Genomic DNA, 22,469 nt, shown 5'->3' with positions numbered 1-22,469 from the left:
TTCCCTTGATCACTAGCTCGTAAACTATCATCAATGACAAATCACTATCTTAGCTTGTGGCTTGAACCCTTAGAGCATCTCCAACGCTGTTAATAGCAGCGTTATAACGCCCATATCTGGCATTTAATAATAACTTTTTATTCTCTCTCCACTGACGTGGAGGAGTGAACACATGAACGCGTTCAATAGTTTGAACGCGTTCATGTGATAGAGGTGGGCCCCATTTACTTTTTTATTATTTTTAGATGTTATAACGTTTGCACCATTGCAGATGCTCTTATTAACCTCTTCCGACCATGACTAAACTATTACATATGTCCGACTTGTTTGAGGATCTCAAATTTCATATTTTTCACTTGTCTTATCTCTCTTCTATCAAGACATAAGACAATAATTAGAAATCTATGGTTCATTATCCATGTCAGCATAAATCTTGACCATGTGATATGACGAGAATGTCAAAATCATTGCCGTTTAAAAGCTTCACATCCCTATTATAATCTAAAGTCAAAGGTCAACTCGAAATCCCACATAATCTGTAAAAGTCAAATGGTAGCTCCTATATCACACCATAATATATCCTTCCAATCATATGGCAATGGCACATTGTCAACTGCGTCATCGTGGGGAATTATTCCTCGTCACAATTGAATGACAACAAACTTAACTAGTTGATCATACGTGATCCATGAGTTCCATTTTTTTTTTTTTGTTTATTGTTCTCATGAGATTCAAGTCAACGCAATCCTGAGACCATGTCTATTACTCTCCTAATGTAGGAAACACACTGAGGATGGCAGACGCAAGGACATGCAAAGATTAAAAAAAAAAGTATAGATCACAGTTACATAATTACTTAAGCTCTATTTATTTCATAAAAATGCTTTTCTCACAAATATTTTTTCATTTCAAAAATAAAATAAAATAAAATAATCAACTAAAAAAATTTCCATAGACCATAATCAATCATAAAAGTTTTAAAAAATATTTCTGTAAAAGAAACCGGGCCTTGCTTGGATTACACCTGCATGTAAAAGAAATGTGAAAAGCACTATAAATATTCCAAGGTAGACTGTAAAATAGACATTCTCTACTTTCATAACAAGACAACTTTCTTTTACATAAAAAGCACGACACGTTTCACCAATAAAGAAGCATGAAGCATCCGCATTTGAATTGCGTCTCTGAGTTCTTTATTATTCACCGCAGGATACAATTCTAAACTAGTCTCCATCCTCTGATGAGTAGCAGCCAGAAGGCAGATCACTCATGGAATTTTCTGTAAATTATAAAAAAGAGCAACGTGACCTGCTACAATCTTATATTTTCATGAGTTACAGCTAATGTTCAACTATTACATCATAAAAATACAAGTTGGCTATAAATACTGGAGCTGCTCCAGAATTCATGGCTGTCCCTTATCGGAACCTGATGCGGGAGTGACCTCTGAAACATTTACCAGAGTAGCAGCAGCTTATATACTCAGCCTAGCTAGTCATTCAAATATTAATGTTAGAAGATGATTGATGACACTTAAATCATCAAATATTAATGTTAGAAGATGATTGATGACACTTAATCATGTACGAAAGGAATCAAGTGGAAAGAAGCTGCGCCGTGATAGTTTCATGTCATAGTTTTGCATGCTTATGCGGTACACCTTGTTGAAGGGACGGCCAAGCTATTTCATCATCAATGTACCCACGAATAAGGAAATCTGAGCAATTCTTATGGCATCCGTGATTATAGGGGTTGCGGAAACGCCCATCCACTCCCTGTAGATAGGGATAACGAGCAGCATTTGCTAACTCATTGGTTGTGATATTCCGAGCTATCTGCACAGAGACACAGAGATCAGAACAACCTGAGGGTTTTGTCAAGTTTTATCCGAATTGAGTAGAACAAAAGTACAATGGAACAACCAGTTTTCATGATTTCTGTTATTCAGGTCCCGTTAAGATGTAGGTGGACAGTTACAGAGAGACACTTTGCAGTCACCAACTGCCGCCATCTAGCAAAAATTTTATATAATAAAGATAGCAAAGAAAGGAAAAGCATTCAGTTTTTTGCCCCTATATTTCAGATTAATATCCCCAGTAATTACTTTCCATGAAATATTCAAGTGTTTCATATTATACTTTGATATTCTAAATTTGGTCCCTTGAAGGGCAGTCGTTGCACGAAGCCCCCGCCAATGCAAGGTTATGAGAAAAGAGATCTATTGTAAGCAGTCTTACTCTACTTTGCAAGAGTCTAAATTTGGTTCCTTGATTTATAAATGTAAGTTTTAAAACTTTACTATTTTGTTTGAGAAAATTATGCACATTTAAGAATAAACATCCAAACCCTCCACTCTCTCTCCCATGGTTATGCACCCCGTCAAACATGAATCCAATTTATACAAGAAACAAATGCAAACAGTTGTCACCTGAGATGCCTGTGCCACTGCCAAAGTCAGAGTTCCAGCAAGTAAAATAAGATCTATCACCATGAACAGAACGGCACCAGGATGTTCCAACATCACAAGATGCGTCCATGTCTCAGATGAGAGAATCGCTGGTGACCATGTCCACAACCCTATAGTACATTAAGTTAAAGCTTTGTTTAGTCATGCCGAGTTAAGAGATATAGATGCTTATAAAACACTTACTGTGAATGGCAATGACAGCGCCAATGGACAATGTAAATGCTCCCATACAGACAAAAATAAAGAAGTCCCATCTGTTATTCTGAAAAAGTAAACAAAAAGAGCAGCAGTAATGAAGCCAAGCAAAAAAGGTCTCCAAGCTCAAATTATAAAAGCTACAGTCTAAGAACTCTAAGAACTCTGGCAAAATCTATCAGTTAATTCCCGTGTACATTTTTGTCTATCCTACTACTAACCTTACCAACACAATTGGATATCCAAGGACAGTGATGGTCGAATTGATCCACGCAGTGGTTACATTGAGGACAGTGCTTTGACCGAACAGGTCGGATTATCTGATAAAAGATGAGAGAGAGCTCTGTTATAAGTCAAAGATGGGTCTCTTAAAGTCAAAAGGCATACATCAAAGGAAGGAATAGCCATGAAAACACCAATATGCACTGCTTGTGAATTTGAGCAGAGTATAAGTTCACACAGTTAGAGTAACTACCTTACATGTAGGACAGAGTTGAGACCAACTTCCCGTCCAAGTAGAATTGTTGAGGTCAATGTCCAACAGAGGATCCTATCAGATTATTCAATTGTGAAACTAAAGATATAGTGATTGAACTCAACTAGGTCAATATGAATTCTGTAACAAGAATTTTTTTTACAAAACATCATCATCATCTACTAAAGTACTAATACTAACAATTCATGCGCATTTAAAATTGCATTGCTATTCTTTTCATCGTGACCTTATGGCAAAGGAATCAATAAAACAACAAGAAGCATTGGCTATTGGCAAAAAAAACACTAAAATCAATATTCATCCTTGCAATATTTTTGGTTATGCATTTATTCCACTTTTTTTTCAGATTTAAGATTAACAAATAAAAGAGAGACACATTTCTCACTGGCTATAATTATTCTTTTATTAACTGATTTTTTGCTCCAGAACGTTTAGAAGTATTTCAAAAAAACAACTGGCATTGAATTTGTATCAAAGTATGGGATATTGCCACTTACATTTTCAAGAGTTTCAGATTTTCCTGAATTGCATTTGATATAACCTGGATCCTTGCTGCATGAAATTAACTAAATCAATACAATTTGAAGATGAGAATAAGGTAATTAATAAGTATTGCATCATTTCATCACTGTAATATATGGGAAGTAAATAAACAAGGTGTATTTGCACTATAATAAGCTAACAAAATAATGATTCTGAGGTTCCAACGGATGTGGATCATACGAATGTTCTAAGTGACTGATAAAAGCTGATATAATGGAAATAAATTGGTCCATGTGAAGGATTTCTATTTTAAAGTGGGGCAAACAATATGTTTTCAGTGTGACATTGCTGGAAGAGAAGGTAATGTTAACCAACACCAATAAAGTAACCAACTAGTCACTGAGTCAGATGTGATAGTTGTTGGACATTGAATTTAGACACGTGAATAATAAGAAGAATTGTCTTTCCTATATGCTAGGATATTACATTACTTATGTCAATTAATCCGAAGTCTTTTTCTGCTTTCTGTTTGTGAGAACAACTATATAATTAATCATGTAAAAGATCTGCAATTTCTTCAACACCTAGTTTACAATATTGTCAAAAACTGGAATCCATCTATTATCCATGTGCTACCACATGAAAACAAAATGAATTGGCAACAGAATTTAAGGATATCATACATTCAATCCATAGAGAAAAAAATTGTAGATGTATTGCAAATAGGAGAAAAAAAACATGTATTCACTAGCTTGGGTGAGTGTTGGAATATTTTTAATTTCTCTTTTTTGTAATTGATAGAATGATGTTATTTCTACATTATAAAATATTAATATATTTTTTACTGTTTTATTTCTTAACTTTTGTTTCCAGTTAGTTAGGAGGAGATACTTTTCTGTTTTTGGCATTCATGTAATATATTGCTGAAAATTCATATTAGTTCTAGAATTAAAAGCATTCAAATTTGAATGGATATGAATACAAGAGAAACACTTTGCTAAAAATAAAATAAAATAAAATAAAAAATCACCTGCTACATCTATAGAACATTATCAGAGAACTAACTGCCAAAGATACACCAATCCATCCCCAAAACCAAACAACTGTAGTGGCCTTTGGAAAATTGGATCCTAGAAACAAAAAAATTCAATTGGAAATTTTGATTTGCAAAAATGAGTCGACTGACTGTCAATCACTAGCTCTAGGCAAAAATCATACCAACCTAACATAATGGAATTTATAAACAGAACAAATAAAATGATTATCACGAACAGAAGGATAGGAGCATATCCAGCTGTTCCAGCATACATCCTGCCTTTACACAATCTGCCTGTCTTTTTTTCTGCATTATTCTATAAAAACAGAGCACTATGCATAAGTGACATTAATAATATTCACAAAATTAAAATGTATAATGAACAGAAACAGTCCATTTTACAAAAAACATGATGGCAAATAAGAACAAATACTTCAGGAAAATATAAATCTCTCACATATGAAATATTTTCAAATGCCATGTTATATCTAACTTATCATCATCTATGCTCATCCACATGTTACTTATGTTGGTTGTAATATTGGATCTTAACATCAACATATCTCTTCCAAATTTTCGTAAATACAACTAAGTGTATTATGCATAAAGTGATGTGGAATCAAAACAAATACTATAGTTTTAAAAAGTTCATACAGGGTAAAGAACAGTCTCATTTACCCTTAAAGTTACTTTATTTCTCATTTAAATTCAAATCAATCCCAGTTATTGAATCAAAACTACCTCAATATTCTGAAATAAAATAAAATTACTTTGGAGAACTTTTTGAATTGTTAAATATTTCAACAAATCTAGTTTCTACCAAGGTGTGAATGCAAATGCCATCTATGACCATTAGAAGATTTATTGTACAGATGGGCATTTGATGTATGCCAGCAACAAAGTCTGAGCCATCTTAAGACTCTTCATAAATCAACTCCCAATAAAGTGTTGGCTCCTAATAAATTAATCTTTTGATTGAAAAAGAAGTAAATAAATAAAACATTATCCTCTGGAAACTACATACAAGAATGAATGCAACATGCCGATGATCTCTGCTGATGGCAAGGTTGGCAGGAGTAAAGCCATTTTTGTCCTTGATAACTAGTTCTCTCTTATTGCCTGCATACACAAGTACAGTACATGCCTCCAGATTGCCACTCAATGCAGCCCAATGCAAAGGTGTGCAACCTTCAGTAGCAATCATATGTAGTCAGTTTAATTACAAAGTTAGATGAAATTTTAATTACAGTATAGATGAATTAGAGATTTACAAATCAAGAATGATAAACCAATAAACACTAAAGTATAACAACCAAGAGGTACCGGTATTTCAATCTAATTTTGAAGTCCAAATGAAGAATTACATCATGAAAGACAATGAAGAATTGCATCAACAAGCAATGAACACATTAAAATCATGAAAACATGATTAACACTTTCTGATATTGCAACTGAGGCGTTCAAAGTTTAGAAGGGATTACTTCTCTGGCAGACATGTGAACAAGGAACCTAGTAGGTTACTGTAGGAAAACTAAACAGACAGTTTGCTCACAGCCTTTTGCTATGAACATCATCCCTTTTGTTAGTCAAGAAAAGAATGGAAGAAGGAATGACATCTTTCTTGATCAAAAAATTAAAAGTCAACGAGCCAGTAAAAACAATTAAAACCTTGTTGCAACATAAAGAGATCATGCCAATTTCAGACATCAATTGCTAGGAATTTAGCCTCCTAATATATCTATAAGTAAAATAAAATATATCTTAAGATAAGACTACTAAATATCACTCCATCTTAGAACATCTTTAATTACAATCTCTAGAATTTCTTTGTCTCTCTCTATTGGAAAGACCAGTGGCAGATGCAACTTATCCAACTCTAAAATTCATTAATCTGAAGCTATCAGTATCCAGCCCAATGGAAAAAAAATAAAAAATAGAGTTTCATGATGACTAGATAGCCAATGTAAAAGTGTCCATCCAAACACTATGACCATAGATCAAGATGACATAATGTGACATCATAAATATCATAAGCAATAGTAGTGACTACATCATTTTCTAATATGAATAATAACATGAAAAATTATTTAAAATATTTTACAATAAAATAAATGAAGTATGCTAAAATTTTATATTTAAATTAAAAAAAATAATGTAAATAATACAAACAGAAATAAAATGGTATTTACTATTCAAAGATTGTATACTAATATAACAATTTAAAAAATTATAATGGATACTGCTTTATAGGAAAATTATAATGTTGTTCTCTGGGTGGCAACAATGCCACTAGTTGGGCTGTTCTCAACTAGGGCAGTGACACTTCCCCTTTCACAGCCAAACTCTAGTGCTCAAACTCTTCATCACCCTCTATACCTTGCCTTATAACCAACAACCACATTCCAAGCTAGACATTGAAGCCTCCATTGGCCATGTATTAGAACCTTTAGAACAACCTGAGGTACCACACCAGACAACCGTTCCATACCAATTTGACATTTTAAGCTAGAATTTGATAGATCCATTAACCATGGATTAGAATCTAAACTATTAGATACTTGGTTCCATACCTATGTAAGATACCCTAGCTCAAATTCAAGTAGCATAGCAACCAAGGATCTGCTACATGCTGATTGAACCATTTTACGATTGACACAAATTACGGCCATGAGTACATCTAGAAATCGGCATAATTCAATTTACTAGATTACTATAAAAATTTGAAGTAAAATCAAAATGAAATAGATAGAAATTTTCAAACCAAACAAAATTGAGACTGAAATCAATAAGCTTCCAAACCAAACTAAACCTATGTATTTGATTTGGTTTAAACCAAAAATAAAATAATATCTTTGGATTTTTTATAGAAAATCCATCAATGGATACATTCTATTAGCTATATGAATCTTATCCTGCCAGTGGGCATTTTGCAAAAATTACATTACTTTACTAGTATATTTGTTTTTTAGAAAAAGGATAATGACGGAATGAGAGTATCCTGTCATATTACTTAGTTGTATATACACAAGAAGAAGGATCATCAAATATTAACCATTGCTTTTCTTCTACTCTAGGAATTTGAATACAGAAAAGAAAAGATGTTACAAAGAGAACTAAATTAAAAGGCCCTAAGAAGTACCATTTCCATCTTGCCTCCCTTGGTATGCATCTCTGAAAAGAAGTAGCCTGATAACATCTGTATATCCCTTATAAGCAGCCCTGAGAAGTGTAATAACTTCCATTTGTAAAAAGAAACCATCACGCAACAATATAGGCTTGCTATAAATTAACAGTCTTTCAATGAAATATATATATATATAATAATGCAACTGGGATGATGTTCTGATTTTATCAGCAAAGTGTAAAAGTTTCATTGTTGCAATTAAGATACACAAATTCAACAACCTCTCCATTCTTGTGTGGCTCCGGTCCACAAACAAATTGTAGTCCTTGTTAATGTAGCTTTAACAAAAGTGTATTTCATGTGCCACTAACTTTGCTGTTTTATTTCCTCCACATATCTGTTTTTTGCTATATGTAGAATTTCTTGGAGGTGACATAGGGGCCTTGTTAGAATAAATATGCAACTAGGGTCTAGGGTGGCAAGTTCTTCAAGGATTACATATAGGGATGGCACATTAACAATTCATTCATATAATACAAGTAACCTTGCATATCTGAATATACAAACATATACACAGGTAATTGATTTATAAACCACATATATATTTGTTGAATAACCATGTTATATGCTAACTGAAGGGACGACTCATAAAAGAAGCACAATCATGAATAGTACATATCAGGAAATTAGTGAAATCTTGATTCTCATATATTTCAATTAGATAATGATAAAGTGAGGAAGAGCAGTAGGTATCCAGTGGTGGGAAGATGTGAAGAAATGCAAAAGAAATCAAACTTGTCATAAGAATGGCAATAACAAGTTCAATGTTAAAATACTGCAGTGAAGAGAGAATGAAAAGAAAAATATAGCAAGCAGTAATGAGAGAAAAATAACAATCAGATAGGGTACAGGATTAGCTTAAACTATATACAATGATCTGCTAAAGATGGATTTCACATTTGAGTTTGTTGTCTGTTATAAACAATATGACAGGTTGGATAAAATTTGAAAGCAAGGCATGAGTCTGATTTATTGCACCATATAAATGCAAACTTGTATAAGCAGCATAATCCGACCAGCCGGCCTAAATTCACAACCATAACATACTGATCTACATAAGAGACTTTGTTTCCAATTCAACAAAATCAATTTTACAATAACAACAATCAGATAATTATGTCAAGATCACCATATACCAATGGAGTGGACTCCTCCCATCATTATCTGGGGGATCATGGTCGGCACCATACTTGGCAATAATGCGGTTTAAGAATGATGTTTGTCCATACTGTGCTGCAACATGAACTGCCTGATCGCAAACATAACCAAAATACTTGTGTGGTCAGCATAATGCCAAAGTACAAGTGAATGTCTAGTTCTATAGTGTCGCTTAGTTTTAACAAAGCAAACAGCTAACTATATCAGTTACTTAACAATTAATCCAATTCAATTCAAAGAAAGTCAGTTCCAAACAAGCTGCTATTGCTGCAAAAAGACAGAAAAAGAACTATAGCTATTGCAATAACAATAGGAGATACATATGTAACAAGAAAAATAAAAAGAGTAGCTGAGAAGTTTACAGCCATCAAGTGCTCTTAAAGGACAAACAAGCGAGAAGCACAAACAAGTATAAACACATGTATTTCTGTCTACACTACATATGGCCATGTGATTCTAAAATATATCATAACTACAAGCATGGGCATGACATGTTTATAGCTGTGTCCTTGGCCATGGGATAAAGACTTATCCCTGGAGTACTTACAAACATAACCTATCCTAACCATATGAGGTAAATGAAAAAAATGATAATGAAGAGAAGAACCACGACCCAAAACATATTCGGTCGCGCAGAAATCCCATAATCCGTTGCATGTTATAGCACTGGCTACTCACTGGCGAGGAACAGTCACGCCAATATCTCTGTTTCCTAGCAATAGGAACACGAACAAAATCTATGTCATCTGCGTCTAGAGGGTCTTACCCGGTAACCATTAATGTCAGCAGCCTCAATCCGAGCTCCATTCTGCAACAACACATCTGCCACTGGAATAGACCCATGTACTGCGGCCCAATGCAAAGCAGTCTGCTTCCTGTGGTCACTGGCATTTACGTCTCCACCATGCTTCAAATCAAAGAAGCCAAGCCGGATTTCTCAGTCCAAACCGAAACGAGGGTAACAAACAGAGGTTGGCCATGGAAACAATCACCTCGATTACATACAACGCTACGTTGGGAAAGTTGTTCAGAGCGGCCCACTGGAGGGCGTAGTAACCATTTCCATCGGGAAGGGAAACGGACTGGCCGTCTCTTTCCACGAAGCCCCGGAGTTTCTCGAGGTCGCCGTAGGCCGAGGCGGAACAGACGTCGACGACGAGTTCGGAGGCGGAAACCCCGGGACCAGAGTTGGAGCTAGGTTTGAGGCCGTTCTGCTGGGATTTGGAGTCGACGACCACATCGATCTCCGCCATCTATCGACGGCGACGGAACAGATCGGGAATTGCTTGAGCGAGAAGCAAGAAATATTGAGAGATCTCGATTTGCAAATTGCGCGCAAGAAGAGCGATTCAAAGGGCGAGAAGCTTCTAGAGAAGACGACCGACGGCTACAGCTGTGGAGTAGTTGGTTCAGCTACCGCTTCCGGGGAAGTTAAGGATCGATAAGTAAAAACAAGTCCGCGAAGAGGAAGGCAAGTTTAAAATAAATAAATACATGTATTAATTGCCATTGTCGGTGCAGGGCTTCTAGAAGCGATTAATATATTAAATTAAAGCCTTTGGTATCAATCCATTGTCGTCTAGTCCGGTTAGGATACCTGGCTTTCACCCAGGCGACCCGGGTTCAAATCCCGGCAATGGAATATTTTTTTAAATATTTTATTTGTCCTCTTAGAAATTAACTCGCAATAAATGCATAGATTTTAATTTTAAATCCAACAAATTTTTTAAAAACTATAAATGTAATCAAACTCTCAAGGTGCTCAGTGCTCATTCAAACACCAAGTATCTGCTGCTGTTGGTGGGGGCAAAACAGTTGCCTCCTCACTATATTTCAATGTAGTGAAACAAACAAACATTCTACCCGTCATAGCACAATTAAAATAATGAGAGCTCAAGAAAGATTTGCACACATAAGTCAATTAAATGATTAATCAATGAGTACTCAGGTTTCAGCTTAAATTAAAAAATTTTGATTTGTCTTTGCATGCCATGGCGGCTCCTGCTGCTGGTTTCTTGTTCTTGTTCCAAGATTAGGAGGATGATCGATTTGCCGTCCTTCGACTGGAATTTACTTCCCCCGAGCTATTGCTATTGCTCGATTCGGATGGATTGAGCCCGTACTCGCTGGTGCCGCCGCTGTATTCGTTACTGCCGTACTCATTGCTCTCCAGCGCAACCAGTCTGAATCCCTTCATTTTGGATGAATACGCGTCGCTCGAGTCAAAATCTGAGCTCGAGCTGTGTAGCCCAGCTGCCTTCGTCGCCTCATTCAGATCGTCAAGCGAAACATCACCTTCCAAAGCTCGAACGATCTGCATCGATACAATCACCATTTAAGTTCGAGACTACGCCAATGGACGAGTGAATTGTGAAGTGAAGAAGAGTGGGTAGATAGATAGATACTTGGCTCATCTTGGGACGCTTCCTTGCAGAATGTCGAACGCAAGCTCCAGCGCTCGTTATCATTCGCGTCATTTCTTCGACGTTGTACTTGTTCTCGAGGCGCTGATCCACGAGCTCATCGAAGTTTTTGTCAGCCAAAGCCTGAGTTATAAGAGGCCTGGACTGCATGCCCCAAATCCAATCGAGCAGCAAGGCAAGTTAGTTAATTTTCAGAAGCAAAATTTAAATACGTAGGATCGAGTTGGTTAATTTGAAGTGCTCACCCAATCGGCCAAGCTATCCTCCATGTACCCCGTGGGATCGACAGGCCTCCTTCCTGTTATGAGCTCCAAAAGCATCACGCCGAATGAGAAAACATCTGATTTTTCAGTTAGCTTGCCGGTCGATGCATATTCAGGAGCCAAGTACCTAGATATATACACTTTTTGAGTAATGCTTTGCTTCAGTTTCTAAGTTCATCATCGATCATCTTTGATTTCTTACCCGAAGGTTCCCATGATTCTCGTGGAGACGTGTGTGTTCGTATCGGAATTGAACTTCGCCAATCCGAAATCCGCTACCTAGATTTCGCAACAACGTAAGACACTCAAACAACTTGCGTCAAGGCGAAGAGATCGAGATCAACTTACCATGGCTTCGAAATTGTTGTCCAAGAGAATGTTTGCAGTTTTGATGTCGCGGTGTATGATCCTTGGGTGGCCTAAGCAAAGATCAAAGCAATTGTTAGAAGATTGAAGCTGTAGGAGAAGATGAATGAGGAAGAGGAGAAAGGCATCGAGCTCACAATCCTCGTGCAAGTAAGCAAGTCCTTTTGCTGATCCGATTGCGATCTTGAGTCTCGTAGGCCAATCCAATGCCGGAGCTTCCTTTACTGGAGCGAAAACTCGATAATCATGCAGTTGCTAGATCGAATACAAACGATAGACATGGTTTGTTCAATTAAGCTAATTAACTAACCATGCAGATGGTGCTCGAGAGTGTTGTTGGTTACGAACTCGTACACAAGCAGCCTCTGTGAGCCGGCAATGCAGTAGCCAACGAGGGAGACCAAGTGGCGATGGTGGACTCTGCTGATGATCTCCACCTCCGCTTGGAACTCTCTCTCCCCCTGCCCGCTGCCGGACTTGAGCTGCTTCACGGCGACCACCAAGCCGTTGGGGAGCACGCCCTTGTAGACGAAGCCGAAGCCGCCTTGGCCGAGGATGTTCTCGCGAGCGAACCCGTTGGTGGCGGTCGCGAGAGCGTCGTAGGTGAAGCTACTCTTGCTGAAGCCCAGGGGAGGGGAAAGGGCTCTGCATTGCTGCAGCCCCGCCGCTTCCGTGGGGCCCGGAGTTTGTCGAGCTCTCGCCGCTGTACATTTGGGGAGGAGGGAGAGCATTGGGGTACGGCGAGAAGCCGGCGGCGCCGGGAGGCCGAGGCAAGTTGCCGGGGTAGTCCGTTCTTTGCTCTGCGTTTGCCCATTTGGAGAGGGATCCGCCACCGTAATAGCCTCCTGCGCCTGCTAAATTGAACAGAATTAGAAATTCGACGACGACGGCGATCGGCGATGGCGACAGAGAAGAATACCGTTGGGGCCGAGGGCGCCGTAGTAGTCCATGGGCTTCTTCTTCTTCTTCTTTTTCTCGCTGCAACAGAGCACCGACGCGACAATCATCATGAGTAGTAATATTCCGATGCCGGTGGTGACGCCGATGATGATCTGAAGAGTCACGTCGGATTGGCCGGAGTTTCCGGAATGGCGATTCTCCGACGACGTATCGGCGTCGTTGGCCGAAGACGGAGTCTTATACGACGGCAGCGCGTGCGAAGGGCTTCTGGGCGGAGGCGGAGGCGCTGGCGGCGAGAGTGATTTAGACGGCGGCAGGGGCGGCGAGGTGGAGGCATCGCCGGACTTAGGCGGCGGAGGCGAAGCAGAGGAGGTGGAATTCGGCGGTGGGGGCGAAGGTGGAGGTTGGGTAGAGGTGGGTGACGGCGGAGGAGGCGGCGGAGCATTCGCGGGAGGTGACGGCGAAGGTGGCGGAGACACCGGCAGAGGCGACGGCTGAGGGGGAGGAGAGGTTCCGGAGGCAGAAGAATTGGTCGGCGGCGGGGCGGAAGTAGAGGAGGCTGGCGGCGGGGCGGAAGTGAGGAGTTGGCTGGCGGCGGGGTGGCCGTGGGAGTGGAAGCCATGCGGAGAGGATGGAGCGCGAGGTGCAGACGACTCCACCCTCTCTGTGCCGGTGTTTCCTAAGCCAATCTGCAGAACACAAAATGCAAAACCCACCATGAGAAACGCCTGGCGAAAGATCGAAACCTGAAAGGAATGAAGAAATCAACGCCGTGACTGCCTTTTCGAAGCTACCCGAGCATTGGAGTTCTTCTTTCTTCCCACGATCTAGGTTGGTTGTTTTGCTCGTATGAAAGGGAAAGAGTCAAAGAGATGGAATGGTGGAGGAGAAGGGGAAGGGGAGCATGGACGGACAACCACCGGTGGGGATCTCTATTTCTGTTCATCCGCGTTTCCCGGCGGTGCAAATAAGCTGGCGGGAACAGAAGAGTCAACGGATAAAAATTAAAATAATAATAATAAATAATCCGAGATAACAAAACATCAATTAATTTTATTTTTTAAATTTTTTACTCAATTACTATTTTTAAAAAATCCTTCTAGGCGCCGGAATTCGTAAGACTTTTAGTTGGTCAACGGTGACAGAGCTTGGCGATTGGGATTTTGCAACAAGATCTAATAATGTATTTGTCTCTTATTTTAATTTGTCATAACAAGAATAATCGCTCACTCTCTTTCTTTATTCTTTTTCTTCCAAAAAAAATAAAATTCATCGTCTCAAACGCCATCAATTTCATCATCATATCATCTGTAAAAAAAGTAAATCAAAAAATTATAAATAACCACTAAGCTATAGTTGATGTGTCATCTCATAAAATCACATCACATGATAATGCCAATACATGTCCCACCACCTAATTAATCCGACCGCCTGATCACAGTGCCATCTAGTTTGCTCTAATTAGGATTGCCTTTCACACATAATTTATTCATCTTATTTCAATAAAAGATGACATCCACCACCCAATAATTTCATATAATCGATCTCATGATCATTTATAAGGAGATAAATTAAAAAATTACAGTTGACCACTATAGAAGGAGGGCATGATTCGATCCTTGTCCACTTCAACAAGTCTATTCCATCGTAACCAATTCAACTATGTTCTGGAATAATAATTTATTCATCTCAATCATGACTTGAGATATACAAATTGTTCCGGCCGAATGCCTCAGATGGTCAAGCTACTAATCAAGGGAATATCATCTCAATCCACGTAGATCCCGCCGGTGAGAGGAACCTGACGAGGAAAGGAACCGAACGAGCAGATTAGCAGGGCGCCGAAGATTCTTAACAGAGTCACTCTGATGCTCAAGTCAACAAGAGAAATAGGAAAAATGAAGAAGAAGAAGTAGTGCTTGAAGTATCTGAGATTTCAGAGAGAATTTTCATATCTGTACGAGAGTTTTTATATCCCCCGAAAAGAATAGATTCTGCGTTTTACTGACAAGCTAGTCATACTGGCAGAATGGGGTGGTATCCGAAGGGACAAGTTCTGCACATTACTGACAAGCAGGCATACATGACAACATCTAGAAGGCAAGGTATGTGGGCCTAATAACTGCCCTATGACCTGGTCATGCGGCTTATTCTTATCTTTTAGCCAAGAGCGGAAACCTGGAAAGGCCTAGGGGGCCAAGCCTGACAACCCAGTAACCGCTCTTATCCTGTAGCAGAGTCCACACGCTTGGTTGTCTTACTACTAGGTTATCCTTCGATAGGGAAGTACCAGAGAGGGGGCCGCGTCAGAGTGGAATAGAGTGATCGGGCTCACTAAAACAGCATCGATCCAAACCAAGTATGGAACCGAGTGTCTAAGCAATCCGAGACCGAGAATTAGAGTGGACGGCCGACTGAGGCCGAGAGCAAGACTTAGTGAAATCGCAATTGGATCAGTCAAATGGGATTTGACTACTGACCTATCAATTTACTAGGTTGGATCGATTATTGACTCCTGTTTTACCACATCAGACTGATAAAGATCCACCGTATCACAAATAATTATATACTAGTTTGTTACATATGAAACATCAACGTATCAATCATATGAACTAAATTGTTTGAAAATCAAGCACTACATTTTATATCTTTTTGACTTGTTTAACTTGTGAGGCACCCAAAGCACCACCTCATTGCCTCTCTGATTGCTGCTTTAATTTGGTTGGAAAAAATGACGACTATATAGCACCATTCCTCTTCGCTCATTGCGAGGATTTCACAAGCCACTCGAGCAATGGCAGGGAAGGTCAGCGATTCTTCACCCTTTTTTTCCCCCTTCTTTTAGATTATGCAAAGTTTTTCGGTTTGCGATCATTTCTCATATCAGGAACTGTGATATTTAGTACTTTCTGTGTAGAACACTACGTTGATCTTGAAAGTTGATCTGGAATGTGGCCAGTGCAACAAGAAGATAAGGAAGATTCTGTGCAGGCTTCAAGGTAATTCGTATATTATCGACCATTTTTGAATCGTTAGCTAGAATTAATAAGCATGGTTTGATGCGTGAACTCTGACGGGACGCCGTACGTGTTGGTTATTAATTTAGATGAAGTGCACATCACGGTGATCTCCTATGACGAGAAGAACGGGACGGTGGTGGTCTCCGGCGTGTTCGACGCCGAGAGGGTCTCCCGGAAGCTCAAGTGCAGGGCCGGGAGAGTGATCAAGAACATCGAGGAGAAGAAGGAAGAGAAGAAGAAAGAGGAAAAGAAGGAAGAGAAGAAAGAAGAGAAGAAGAAAGAGGAAAAGAAGGAGGAGAAGAAGAAGAAGAGAAGAAGGAGGAGAAGAAAGAGGAGAAAAAGGAAGAGAAGAAAGAGGAGAAGAAAAAGGAAGAGAAGAAGGAGGAGAAGAAAGAGGAGAAGAAGGAAGAAAAGAAAGAGGAGAAGAAGGAGGAGAAGATCAAGATAGAGCCGGTGGTGATACTGCCGTACACCAACTTCTGGCCGCCGGGGCAGGTGTGCTGCCACCGGCCGTACCTGGAGAGCTACCATGGCTGGTGCAGGTGCTGCTCCTGCGGCAGGGTGATGGAGCAGCAGCCTCCGCCCGTGGCCTACTCGCCGGCGACGGCGCCCTACTACTCGCCATGCCAATTCATCTGCGAAGAGGACACTTCACCTTCCTGCTCTCTCATGTAACGTGATGGCCAACAACATCACCATAACCAATATTTAGTATTATTTTTTCCTTTTTTTTTCTCATTAAAACTCAATATTATGTTTGTAAATAATTATGGAGCATGTAATAGACAAGTTTCATGTCATGATCTTAGATTGGAGGGTGATCCATATCTTTCAGCGTTCAAAGTCTTAATTGACTGCCATGGACAACCTAGCTACCTTATTTGGAGACGGTAGGCATATTCAAAGGCAATTAATGTCTTTTCATAATTAAAAGATTAATTAGTTAGAGATAACAGTGTGATAATAAAAATAATAAGAGGAGAGGAATAAATATGCATAGTTGGTTTGCTAGGTGGCAGAATGGTTAGTGGTACGTGTTGACATCCACTAATTTTTTTCTTCTATAAAATATATAAATTGCTTAATAAAATATAATAAATAAATCTAGGGTTTAGAAAAGGGAAATGGCGGCCTGATTCAGCTTCCCATTGTTATGAGATGTCACACATGCAAGCTGTACTGATATCCACTCTACTATTAAAATTAATAATAATAATATTATTATTATTATTATTATTTATTATTATTAAGGTAAAATCATGTGCCCCAAAAGTCTTTATTAGTTTACCATCATATCCACTGTTCTATCCCTCTCAATCATCGTCAACTTTGAATTGAAACCAGAACCAAATTCAATTCATGATTATCTATCGTCTATAAATTTCTTTTTTATTTTAAGTTTCTCTTTTTGGATATTATTAAATAGATGGCGATGATGACGATGCAATTATTCATGTTTAACAAACTATTTGTTAACACTAGTGTTATGTAACTTTGGGATATTCTTCATTATTATTTGATATTTTAATTTGTTATCGTATTCAAAAATATCTCATGATATTATTTTTTTAATCGATTTTACATATTTCTAAATACTCATTTTCATCGCACAACAATACAAAATATCCTTTAAAGATTCTACATGCACCTTCCACTATATTAGCTTCCAATATCCCTCACTAATAATGTAGCTTTACTTTAAATTCAGTTGAAGTAGCAAGAAGATATATAGTGCACGATCAGATTTCAAAATTACTTGAAAATCATAGTAAAAAATATATATATCAGAACAAGGGAAATAAACTAGATAAGTCACATACTCTACGATCAATTAAAATATAGGATATTTTTGAAAAAGATTCAACAGAAATTTTGTACATGCGAATACTACAAACTTCTTTCCATTACAGAGTGATTGCTAAAGAACTACATCCAAGAAAGAAGTAACAGCGAGCATTAAACAAACAAACAAACAGGTCTCGCGACTTCACATAATTTCAACCAAACTAGTTGCAGCCTAAAATATTTCTTACAATGATACATTGACAGCTCTTGTGGCAGCTACAACAGGGGAATCGTTTCATGCCATAAAAACTCTTCTATCAACCATGTTTCAGAAACTTCTGCCACTCAAGCTGCCATAGGATAATGTCAGCTTATCTGCCGGTAGAGTAGTCGTTGGCATGGCCTCGAGATAGAGTGCTATTGATCAGTGCGTTTTTTCCCTAAGTTTATGCATAAAAAAGTATTCTAATTTAGGATTTTCCTTGGCCAAGCATCCACTGAGGCAACCTCTTCCAGGCAAGGGAATTCGAAGGTGGTTCATCCTCTGGAGGAGTGACTATGGCTTGGTAAGTTCTGCATCATGTATAAGACAGTATTTGCTAAAACAAATCCTAAAAAAATGTAATAGGAGAATCACGAATCATAAACCTTAAGTATCTTTGTCAAAGAAGATTGCAAAAACAAAGGTTGCTCATAATAATGTAATAATGTGCCTTCTCTAATTGGGGGCAAAGATATTCACCGTACCTGATATTGGAGTTTGGGAGAACGCCCCTTTGTGATGAAGGTGAAGGCAAAGGGGAGATTATTCTGGCTAAAGCCGTGTGCTTCTCTATGAGCTTTTTTTCATTTAATTTGTATATGCGATTCCACATAATATAATGAAGTTAGTAGAAGTGTAAAGGATAGTTGAGTTCAAATAAGAAAGATTCAGGTGTACTATGCACCTTGTTCTCCAGAATGCTATTTTGCTCTTCCAATAACCTTTCCTGTCATGTTGGAGCAAATTGAAATCATGTCACATGAAATGCTAAATGTACAAATAGTAAACTTCATTCCTTTTCTCAAAATTTGTCTTTGCCACTCATTTACCAAAAGCTTACTCTATTGAAAGATTATAATGATATTATATCAAACTATATCCCTGTTCCACTAAACAATGCAAACTTAGGGAAAGGCGTATTGTGAAGATTTACAGATGAAACTTGGGTGGAAATCCTCTTCATCTAGCTCAAGGGTGACCATCACATAAAAATTATTTTCTAGGAATGTTAAAGTATAGTAAAAGACACGAGTATTTCACTATATTACAAGTGCATTAGTTTTATTCCAACGTCCACTGATTTAGTTGACAAAGGTGCGCAGCTTAATAATTTAAGTTCACCTGTTTTGTATTTCAATGGCTACCGAGAGAGCATCAATTTTATAAATGTATCTATAATGTAAAATATGATAATGTGCATTTGGATTCCTAGATATTTAAGGTAATCTTCATCAAATTGTATATGGAAGGATTTTCACCAAAGTTTTATTCAAGATTTACTCAATAGAAATGCCGGAAGTGAAAATATAATGGTGAAGAATCATCGTGAAGTTTGCCTACGGATTAACTTGGATTGTACCATGATTTATCTTGGGTGCTACATAAGTGTTTTGGTAAGAATAGATGTATATATAATATTTGATTTGAGTGTGTCGGCAGGTTTCAACGTATGTACAAGTCTGTTTTGTATACAAAGCATAAGCACTCAAATTGAAAAAAGTGGGAAGCTCAAAATATCAAATGGTCACAAAGAGACAATAAAGAATGATGTTGAAAGAACAGAAGCCTGTATCATGATGTAATAATTCAGACGTTTGAAGGCGAGTCAAGTCTTTGATTCGGATCCTCAAAATTTGTGCTAGTGCTTGAGATATTTCATAATTTACTTTACTGTTTAACCTGGATCCACCATAAAAAAGAAAAAGGAAAAAAGAGTGAAAGAGAAAAGAAAAGGGAAGAAAGAAAAAGAGGGAATTCAGCAATGGCGAGCTCAATGATAGGCCGTGGCCATGAGCTCACCGCGAGCTCGATAGCTCTCACTAGCTCCTGCTAGTTCACCAAAAACCTTGGGAGGAAGAAGGAAAATTAGCTTCGAACAATTTTTACTGAACAAAAATTAGTCCAAATTTGATCAATGAACTAATTTCAAATACATCCGTTCCTTAATTATATAACAAATAAATCGAGAAAAATATTTGAGTCTCATACAAACTATCCTTTCTCAGTTTTTCAAGGTAAACAAAGCATACATGTTTGAGTAGGTGAAGCCAACAAAGTGGGTAACCATTTTGGGCAAAGAACAATTACAAATACTTTTATTAAATTGAATTGACCATGATTTGGCATAGTTGATCCTGCCCAACAAGGCCAGTCTAATATGACCCATGTTTAACTATAGGAATTCTGCCTGCGGACCAAACATGATCCAGATGTCGAGCCATATGACTCGCAATATTTGTTACAAAAGGATTGAATGAAAATATTGAAACAATTTATTATTCTAAAATAATTTCAAAAGGTTTAAAACTTATGAAATGCCTTCAGTTTTAAAAGAATTTTTAAAACATCCTTACATATGTTCATCTGCAATTTTTAATTCAAACGTTAGAAATTGTTAATATCTGTTAGTTTATTATAATTATTTTCTTTTCAATTAATTTTTTTACTAAGATTGCCTAGCTAAATAGAGTGAGTCAAAGCACGGACTCATTTGTGGGCTCACATTGAGCTTGAGGTTTGGATGGTCTATAGTATGCCCGACTTGGTTCAAAGTTCTGCCAAAGGTTTAATGTTTTTAAATAGAACTAGACTGATCCGTTTAACTATTATTCGGTTTAATCAAAACTCAATAATAATCAGTAATAAAACAAGAAATCGGTGAACTTAGTTTTGACCACTCATTGACATATGGGTCACTGCTTCAAATCTCAATAATTATATAATTTATTTTCTGTGTGTGTGTTTTCTCTGATTAACTGTCATTCATAATTTATATAGAATTATTAGATATAGTGTTGTATATTTGTGTTTTTGCTCTTCTAATAAAGTGTTAATCCACATATATATTTTATTGTAATATGTTTAATTTGCTATATATATATATATACATACACATATAATTATAACTTTGATCTCCAATTTAATTTTTAAAATATTTTCCAGCTACGAGGGAGGGACAGCCAAAGGTAGATTGAAATGAAATGGCACTTTAATGTACTGTGCCTAGGCTCAGCTCATTGCCATTGCTAACTTGTCTTTCCATTTCTAGTTCACGGAGTTAAAAATAAAGACAGATTAATTCTTTACGAACTTTGTTTCAGTTTCTTCTCTCCAATTAAACATAGTAACCAATCCATCTTCTAACCTAACCTATTTCAACAAGTGGAAAAAGCAATTTGAGCAAGGAAAGGGGCTTACCTTTTCGACAAGCTCCTCAACCGCATCCACCATCATTTGGTTCTGTAACCAATGAACAAAAGGGAAATTAATCGACACCAATTTCTCCATTTATTTGCGAACAAGTCACGTAAGGCATCTGCAAACTATGGATTCAGGTGAACCTCACCTTTCTTGATCTTGTAAGTTTCAAGGAAGAATCAAGTTGCTGCTCCAGTTGCTGCAGTTCTTTGGGTCCAAACGATCCGAGTTCTTCCCCCGCCAAGTGCCTAAATGAACATACAACCAACAAAAACTACTGATTCAGACGAGAAACTAAAAAGCAAAACCCTTAACATCCCCATACATCTGTCTTATTTGCAGAGCCTCCATCTTATCCTTCAACTTTCCGCACTCATGCCTCCAATTCATCTGTACACAACACCATGCGCAATCAAATATTGTTCATCATTTTCGTCTTCTTTTAACGCAAATTCGCATTTCTACACCAATCAGTAACTCACCTGAGACGCAGAATCTGCTGCTACTGGTATGCCAGTTTCCACAAATGAATGGAGACGATAACGTTCGACAATCTTTTCCATGCTACAAGGAATTAAAAACTATTGACTCGTTCCAACTTGATCGAATCCCTCCGTAACGATTCGAAACCGAATTAATTCAAACTCACCTGGCGTTGGTGGAGTACTCATAGAGCTTGCCTTTGGGCGAGAAGATGAGGAGGCCTACCTGCGCGTCGCAGAGGACGGAGATCTCGTGAGCCTTCTTCAGCAGCCCCGATCGCCGCTTCGAGAACGTCACCTGCCGGTTTACCTTGTTCTCGATCCGCTTCAACTCCACCCTCCCTCTCCCCATCTCCTTCGTCTTCCTTCGTCTTCCTCATCGCACCCCATCGCCCAGAGGTTTAATATATAGCAGAGAGCACTAGGTTTTGAACACGAACCGGAGTTGGAATTTCCTTTTTTAGTTTTTCGGGAATTCGCTGTCTAAATACCAGAGGCGGAAGGCCGGCGGGGCCCAGCTTTTCAGGGCCTCCCATTGGTAGGAACTACTGTCGCGGGGCCAGAACCGTGTCGCGCGGTGACACGTGGAGAATCGTACGGATTCTAGAGGCCGGCGCCCGGCGTTTGGTGCTCCGCAGCTGCAGCGTACCACGATGATTGTGCCGGATCACATGCTCGGCTCGGCCTGATCGAGTCAGCTTCGGTTCGACCCGTACGGTCGAGTCTTCCAGAGGCAAATTGTGTCTGGGAA

At 38.4% G+C, this 22,469-nt stretch overlaps 2 protein-coding genes, 1 non-coding gene and 2 pseudogenes across 4 annotated transcripts; 2 read left to right on the top strand and 3 right to left on the bottom strand.

The window, feature by feature from the left end:
* Nucleotides 1-1,150: 1,150 nt before the first annotated feature.
* On the bottom strand, nucleotides 1,151-10,417 carry LOC141839513 (putative protein S-acyltransferase 23). 2 transcript variants are annotated; one of them, XM_074727262.1, is made up of 13 exons: nucleotides 10,012-10,417; nucleotides 9,786-9,926; nucleotides 8,998-9,110; nucleotides 7,817-7,896; nucleotides 5,702-5,865; nucleotides 4,864-4,993; nucleotides 4,672-4,771; nucleotides 3,656-3,710; nucleotides 3,138-3,212; nucleotides 2,884-2,982; nucleotides 2,651-2,729; nucleotides 2,429-2,577; nucleotides 1,151-1,835 (listed from the first exon to the last, which is right to left on the bottom strand). In XM_074727262.1, the coding sequence occupies exons 1-13, from the start codon at nucleotides 10,270-10,272 to the stop codon at nucleotides 1,632-1,634; spliced, it is 1,650 nt and encodes a 549-aa protein (XP_074583363.1). In that variant the 5' UTR covers nucleotides 10,273-10,417; the 3' UTR covers nucleotides 1,151-1,631. The 2 variants fall into 2 exon arrangements, with proteins under 2 accessions (XP_074583363.1, XP_074583364.1); XM_074727263.1 differs by lacking the exons at nucleotides 1,151-1,835; nucleotides 2,429-2,577 and having other exon boundaries at nucleotides 2,694-2,729; nucleotides 2,889-2,982.
* A 170-nt stretch (nucleotides 10,418-10,587) lies between these two features.
* TRNAE-UUC (transfer RNA glutamic acid (anticodon UUC)) lies at nucleotides 10,588-10,661 on the top strand. Its single transcript has one exon. It is a non-coding gene; the product is annotated as a tRNA-Glu (tRNA).
* A 390-nt stretch (nucleotides 10,662-11,051) lies between these two features.
* LOC141837163 (proline-rich receptor-like protein kinase PERK15) lies at nucleotides 11,052-13,593 on the bottom strand (annotated as a pseudogene).
* A 2,060-nt stretch (nucleotides 13,594-15,653) lies between these two features.
* Nucleotides 15,654-16,809, top strand: LOC141838061 (uncharacterized; annotated as a pseudogene).
* A 1,067-nt stretch (nucleotides 16,810-17,876) lies between these two features.
* Nucleotides 17,877-22,241, bottom strand: LOC141838060 (protein VERNALIZATION 1-like). The gene is made up of 8 exons (XM_074725451.1): nucleotides 21,886-22,241; nucleotides 21,719-21,800; nucleotides 21,562-21,626; nucleotides 21,385-21,484; nucleotides 21,237-21,278; nucleotides 18,724-18,765; nucleotides 18,524-18,615; nucleotides 17,877-18,349 (listed from the first exon to the last, which is right to left on the bottom strand). The coding sequence occupies exons 1-8, from the start codon at nucleotides 22,068-22,070 to the stop codon at nucleotides 18,247-18,249; spliced, it is 711 nt and encodes a 236-aa protein (XP_074581552.1). The 5' UTR covers nucleotides 22,071-22,241; the 3' UTR covers nucleotides 17,877-18,246.
* Nucleotides 22,242-22,469: the final 228 nt, after the last annotated feature.

Source organism: Curcuma longa, chromosome 11 (assembly GCF_044706935.1).
Source record: "Curcuma longa cultivar G26 ecotype Majalengka, Jawa Barat chromosome 11, ITB_CL_G26_1.1, whole genome shotgun sequence".
Lineage (NCBI taxonomy): Eukaryota > Viridiplantae > Streptophyta > Magnoliopsida > Zingiberales > Zingiberaceae > Curcuma > Curcuma longa.
The sequence above is the reverse complement of the archived record's forward strand: the minus strand, read 5'-3'. Positions and strand labels throughout refer to the sequence as shown.

Bases quoted from the DNA above. Each gene is read 5' to 3' on its own strand.
- LOC141839513 (XM_074727262.1), bottom strand. From the start codon at position 10,272: ATGGCGGAGATCGATGTGGTCGTCGACTCCAAATCCCAGCAGAACGGC. The intron at 5,866-7,816 runs GTACTTCTTAGG...TTGCTACTGAAG, and splicing joins AGGGAGGCAAGATGGAAATG to GTTGCACACCTTTGCATTGG. The intron at 3,711-4,671 runs GTGATTTTTTAT...AATTTCATGCAG, and splicing joins ATGTTCTATAGATGTAGCAG to CAAGGATCCAGGTTATATCA.
- LOC141838060 (XM_074725451.1), bottom strand. From the start codon at position 22,070: ATGGGGAGAGGGAGGGTGGAGTTGAAGCGGATCGAGAACAAGGTAAAC. The intron at 21,801-21,885 runs GTGAGTTTGAAT...AATTCCTTGTAG, and splicing joins GAGTACTCCACCAACGCCAG to CATGGAAAAGATTGTCGAAC. The intron at 18,766-21,236 runs GTAAGCCCCTTT...CCAACATGACAG, and splicing joins TTGAGGAGCTTGTCGAAAAG to GAAAGGTTATTGGAAGAGCA.